Source organism: Drosophila grimshawi, unplaced genomic scaffold (assembly GCF_018153295.1).
Source record: "Drosophila grimshawi isolate 15287-2541.00 unplaced genomic scaffold, ASM1815329v1 contig_44, whole genome shotgun sequence".
Classification (NCBI taxonomy): domain Eukaryota; kingdom Metazoa; phylum Arthropoda; class Insecta; order Diptera; family Drosophilidae; genus Drosophila; species Drosophila grimshawi.
Window position 1 is genome coordinate 2,574,380 of NW_025063240.1, and position 6,509 is coordinate 2,580,888.

A 6,509-nucleotide genomic window follows, 5' to 3' on the forward strand; every position below is an offset into this window, starting at 1 on the left:
TTAGATTTTTCATACATAACACTGAAAACAGAGTACGGCGCTGTCGGTTAATTTCGACTGCACCGCCTCCACTCACTTTTTTACACTGCGGCTTCTATTCGAGCGTATTACGTGATAATATGAACGTCAAAGCAGTGTGCCAGTCGCTAATTTTCCAAAAATTGCTATTCCTCTGGTTGACAGTACTGTGTCAAGGAACTTGAAATGTGTACAGTGACATATTTCAGAGCTTTTCATACATATTTTAATTCAATTTCAAATTTCTCTGTATGCTTGCACATTTGTATAAACGTTGATATTTCTGCATCTGTGACATTACTTAAATCCAAATTTTAAAAATCAATTTGAATAAAAGAGCATTTTGAAAGTGAGCAGTATTTAATTTTTCCGACAGCACACATACACAAGTATTTTAACTAGACCCTCGTCCGCTCGCAGCTCCTGCAACATTGATAAACGGATTCAACGGAACTTTATTCAACATTAATTACGCTCGTGGTTGTGATTCGATTGAATTTTTTCTGCCTGCGGTTGATTTCTTTTTGCACTTTTCACGTTTAAATCACTGCCACAAGCTGTTAGCCCAACTCTGAGGGGGGTTTGATGTGCGTCCATCATAGTCGTCACTATCGGGCTTGCAGACCACACAGCAACTACTGAAAAAAGCAACCCTGTGGATAGTAATCCACTCGGCTGCCAAATACAGCGGTTTCAATGGTTGCATCAATTGAATTAAATAATTTGTGTGTGTGCATTTTATATGCTCTCTACTTTTGATTATTTTTGGAGTTATTGTTTTGTCACTTGATCACTTTACATAGAATTTTTAATTTTTTTTATATTACCTCAACATTAAACTCACGTTTGATTGTGTGCCACTTGGCAGCTGTTTTATTTTAAGGTAGTGAATTATTTTATTTTCCATTTGTTATATTTTTGTTATACAATAAACTAAAAGCCAATTCAGGTGTATGAACAAATTCGTGCAAATGGATTTAATCAGGTAAAACTATACGTGCATGCATAAGTATATTAAATATAAAAATTGTATAAAACCAGGATAAAATAATTTGTAGTCAATCAACTTTAACAGCATATGGAAGCGTTGTTATTATTTTTTTGGTTCGATTGTTCAACTGAGTCGGCCGTGACATTTATAGCGTTTTATAGTTATATTTTCTGTGTAGTGACCATTTTGTTTTATTATTTCAACATTTTCGAATGATCACACAACAGTAAGTAACATTCTCCCATTTTTTTTTCGAATTACAAATAAATTTTTCGCATCCATAAGTATGGATGAGTTAAATGAGGCAAACTTGAATGCCCTGTGCACAATATGGGAGCAGAAGCAGAATAACTTTAGAGACGATATTCAGGAACTTCTCAACCAGAGCAAAAAACTTGACAGACAGCTCCGCGAGGCAGCTGATGAGCCCGTGGATCCGGAACAGGCTGAAGAACAATTTAAACTTGAACAGCTAATGATCCACCTAACTGTAGAGCTGCAGCGGCTGAATGACAAGGATAATGCAAAAAAGGACTGGCAGAATACCCTGGACCAGATACGAGCTAAAATCACCAGCATGTCGCAGAGCCTGTCGGAGGTAGGACTTATAGACCTCTCGGCCATGAACGAATTGTGCGAGTTGCCGGATAATTCACAGCGCAACTACAAACTGCTCAGTCAAGCTCTGAAACGATGTGAAAATTTGCGTACTGAGAATCTCTCGGTCCTCATCGATCATGTGCGCACAGATATCAAGCAATGGTGCGATATGACGCAACATCCTCCACCTGCACTAGATGCCAAAAATGATTGCAGCAGCAACGAGATGTTGGTTCAGCTGGAACAGAAACTGGCCGATCTCAAGGACTATTACAACACCAACCAAGAAATCTTGGAGCTGTATGCCAAACATGTCAAACTCTTGACACGCATGACAGCTCTGAAGGATCAGTCAAAAGATCGCAATCGCTATCAGAATCGTGGTGGTGCACTGCTGCGGGAGGAGCGGGAGCGGAACTGCATATCCAACAAACTTCCCCAGATTGAGAAACAACTGGATGAAATGGTGCAGGCCTTCCAGCATCGAACAGGCAAACCGTTTTTGGTGCATGGCGTTGAAATACTCTCTCGTATTTCGAGTAATTGGCAGAATTACCACTTGGCCAAGGAGCAGCAAATGAACGCACGTAAAGCAGTATTATTCCAAGATAAATTGCCTCAGGCGGCCGCAGTGGGCCCAATACGCAGAGCGTGCTCGGTGCCGTTTGTCAGTCGCACAGCTTCTGAAACATCTCTGAAACACCTCAAGCCACGTGCTCCGATCTAATATAGATGTGATACTCCTGTCTGTTATTCTGCTACTGATTTAGTCGAGTTTTAAATTGGTTGTATTATATTTTTTAAATTTAGTAGGGGTGTTTTGCTATTTTTTATTTTCATTTTTATCTATGCAAGAATTCGCGTCTTGAATGACGAATAGAGCTGAGAATATTAGTGTGTTCGGCCGGAAATTGGGTAGTATTAATAAAAAGAAAATAATTAGTACAAAAAATAAACCATATATGATGAGTATCTATCTTCTTTTGTGCTTTGCATTCTCTTTTGACTCAATTCCTTTCGCGTTTTTGATATTCGCCGTGTTCATCGGGGCAGTTCAATTAAATGGCCAAAAGCATAAGTAACAATAAGTACTGTTTTATAGTAATTGATTTATAACTATTTTATAAGTAGCTTGGTCGAACTGTAAAATGGTCTGCAAAATGATGATGAATAAAACCTAGGCAACTTCTCACTATGAGTTGCAAGTGCAACATTTGCCGTTCGTAAAATAGAAAACTTTTAAATAAAACTTGTTTAAAACGTACAAAATAATATTTTAAGCTTCGGACCAGAATTTAGATGTGGTCAGCTTGATTAAGTTCAACAAGGGTGTGGAATCTTGGCCATGCCTAAGATAGCAGTGCTTCCTTATTTTATATTCTAGTCAATTCCGTACTGTGTGCCAAGCAAAGACCTTCAATTTTGCCCACACTTACAGCTGTCACTCAGGCGTTTTGACGGGCATTTGGCAATTTCAGTGTTCGCTACTAATCCAGACAAACTCGGCTTAATTACTTACAAGCAAATTGAAGACATAAATAAATAAAATGCGGCAGGGCAGCGCTGAAACGGAACTTCAACGCCAGATCAATGTGAATAAGGGGCCGGAGGTGGATGATGGGGAGAACAGTCGAACTTAATGCCCATATTGATAACATAAGCTGCATAATATATATAAGCTGGACGAACTCAATCAGCAGTCGAATTGTGGCTGCGTCTTGAGTTCAGCTAAGTCGTATCGATTTGACTTTTGATTGATACGCAAGTTGTTATGTGTACTGGCTAAGAGAGCGCGTTGTCAGGTTGGTTATTTGATTAGAGCATCGCGTAAATCCCCATGAATGAAGTTAGAAAGCTGGCTCGCCTGGCTCAGCGTATCAATTTTAATAAATTTGCACATGGCCCGCCATTAATTTCAGTTAATTTGCCATTTTTCATGTCTGCTGCTACGACATTTAGCATCGGAACAACCCACAGTCCTTTCGGCTCACGGTTACCTTTTGCATACGGCAGTCGTACATCAATGACACACCAGCGAGCGGCAGAGCCGTAAATATCCATGAAGGCAGCCAATATGCTTACACGCACACAATTTCAGCGCCTGAGCGGTTTTAGACTTCCTTCCGTACTCCCTCCAAGGTCTTGCGGATATCCTTCCGCTTCAGCCCGTTCGATGGATCATAAATTCTGCAATGCGTCGTAATTCTTCACCGAGTCCTCTAAGTGGGCGGAAGCAGCGACAGTAGCATCAGCTACAAGTTATTCGGCTTATTGGCGCTTTGCTGAAGCGATTTGGCTAATAGTTGGCAAAACTTTGCAGTCTCCACTGAAGATAGCCAACTTTCATTGAGCTAAATATTGCAATTGTCAAAACTTTGAAAACAAGTTCAATATGCAACTGATGCTTCTCGCAAATATGCAAATATTGTAAAAACTTGATAGCTTCGGGGTTAATCTACAGAGTTATGATTCCTATTCCGAAGAATAAAATAAACATGATTAATTTTAAAACTAGAAAGGTAATATTTGCATAAGAGTATCGTGGAATTAATTGACAAGGATTAGGTTCAGCAATTAGAAAAAAAAACAAATGAAAGTGGAATAAAGCTAAGGCAATAATTAGGAAAATAAAATGGAAAGACTTTGTTGTTACAGCTAAAGTGCATTTCACAGTTAAGTTTTAATGATTTTCCGTATTCCATGCGGCATATATTATTCATTGAAATGCCCGAAAAAATTGGACAAAATTATGCGTTAAGTTTCTGGTTGCGTGTTGCCAAGTTTTATGTGCGGCAGCGTGTTAATGGATTTGGCCAAAAGGAAATCCATAACAAAAAGCTGGTCGCGAATAGTTGAAATTATGCGTTGAGCGTGCTTAACTTATTTGAAATTAATTAAAATGCTGTCAAATGCAGATAGGGGAGGCGAAGAGTTCTAAGGTGATGGACGGTGGTGCTGGAGATGAAGATGGAAGTTCGAGCTTTAACAAATTACACGCGTTACGTATACGCATTGTGCGGAATTGATGGCGAAAAAAGGCAGTCGCCGGAAATTACCAGGTGAGTCAACAGTTTTATTTTTTTTCCTTTCGTCTCTCATATTTCGCAGCTCCTTTATCAAGAAAACCTTTTAAAACGCATAACAATAACGAAAATTTGAAAGAGATAAAAGACGAACGTACGTGGGCCGGCAACGGAAATGATTATATCTCCTTGCCAGGTGAAGGTGGATGTGGATGTGAATGCTGGATGCTGGATGGTGGATGGTGGATGTAGAGGTGGAAGGTTGCCATTGTTGGCCACGTTGTTGTCATTGCGGGCCATTGTTCCATTGCCATACCAGTGCAATTTTCATTTGGCTGTGTCTGGCCGACGCGTCGGCCTCTACCTGCGCCGTTATCAGTGACAAACGGCCGGGTCGTAAACCGAGAGAACGAGCCGGAGAAATCAAGCAACACGAGCGCAATTTACACATTTAAAATTCAAATAAAGTCATTTGCATGCAGACACAATGAGCAAAGCACACAGAATGCTCAAAATGTGTACCAGAGGACGATTAGAACTGTACGAGCTGGACACTGTCGCAACATATGCGACTATTTTGACCGTCTGACCTTTGAACTCGGCACAGGTCTCGCAACAAAATGGCCGTCTGCTATTTTTGCTTTTTATACATTTGTCATCATTAGCCCCGGCCTAAGAAAAAGTGTCATAAAAGGTAGCCTGGATAATGAAATGGCAGCTGGAAGGTGACTGGACACGAATCTGGTTTGGGTATTTCTTGTTTTAGCAGTGTGTTCAACAAGGGTAGCGAAATGTGTACAGCATTGAAATGAATAATATGGAAAGTATAAACACATAACCTGAAAATACCAAAAAAGTCCCCAAACTATAAATCATCGAAACTTTTGACCTTTAATTCAAATTAGCAGACATATTGGAATACAGAAAAATATAACGATGAACACAATTTTTAACTTGTAAGTAAGAATTTTGAAAATGTAAATACAATCTGAATTAAGCTCCATACGAACATATTTTATTTCAAAGTTGATTGATATGCAAACATTTAATATGAATTCATTTTTAAGTCTGGACTGAATTATTCAATTAAATTAAAAGGTTTTTCACGTTCAAATTGAATTCAACGAATAACATTTGGTTGTTTCTGATGACTTCGCTGACACATTACTGTCCGTAAAAGCAATTTTCAATGATTTATTAACAGACTCCATTGAGATTTTCAACAATTTTTGCCATTTTTCATTTGTGTTTGGCTCACAGCCTGCATGACTTTGCCAAGACAAAGGCTTTCTGGCAATTTTTGTTAGCATGTAAATATTATTTTTCTACTCCAGTCTATGTGGTACACACAAAATGTGGCATGGTCTGACTGGTCCCCACTCTGATGCCATGTCAAAAAAGTTTTCACTGTACTGGCACCGGCCCAGGAACAGACGTAGACACAAACTCACTTACACTCTCATACAAATAAACGAAAACAAACAAAGAGCAACACACTCACACTCATCCGCACAGGCTCACAGTTTGGGCCCTGTTTATTCAATCAACAACGGCAACTTGATAAGAGTGGAACAGGAACATAGTCGGCACAGCAATGTCACAATGCAGGAGCACATGACAAACGCAAGATGACAGTTGCCATGTTGAAAAATGCCACAACTACATATATGAGTGTGCGTTTTTGTTTGTTGCTTCCTGTTTTTATTTTTTTTTTGTATATATTTTTTTTTGCATTTGCGTCAGGTGGCTTGTCAGTGTTCGCAAAGTTTTTCTGCTATTTAAATCATGTCAGTTTATCTAAACAACACCTCACAATCCACCCTCGGCAACAGTTGCCACACCTACTGTTACGCCCCTCGTGGGCGCCTTTTAGTTGT

At 39.4% G+C, this 6,509-nt stretch overlaps 1 protein-coding gene across 1 annotated transcript; it reads left to right on the plus strand.

Moving 5' to 3' along the window:
• Nucleotides 1-1,211: 1,211 nt before the first annotated feature.
• Nucleotides 1,212-2,418, plus strand: LOC6570382 (protein regulator of cytokinesis 1). The gene is made up of 2 exons (XM_001996576.3): nt 1,212-1,235; nt 1,295-2,418. The coding sequence occupies exons 1-2, from the start codon at nt 1,222-1,224 to the stop codon at nt 2,334-2,336; spliced, it is 1,056 nt and encodes a 351-aa protein (XP_001996612.2). The 5' UTR covers nt 1,212-1,221; the 3' UTR covers nt 2,337-2,418.
• Nucleotides 2,419-6,509: the final 4,091 nt, after the last annotated feature.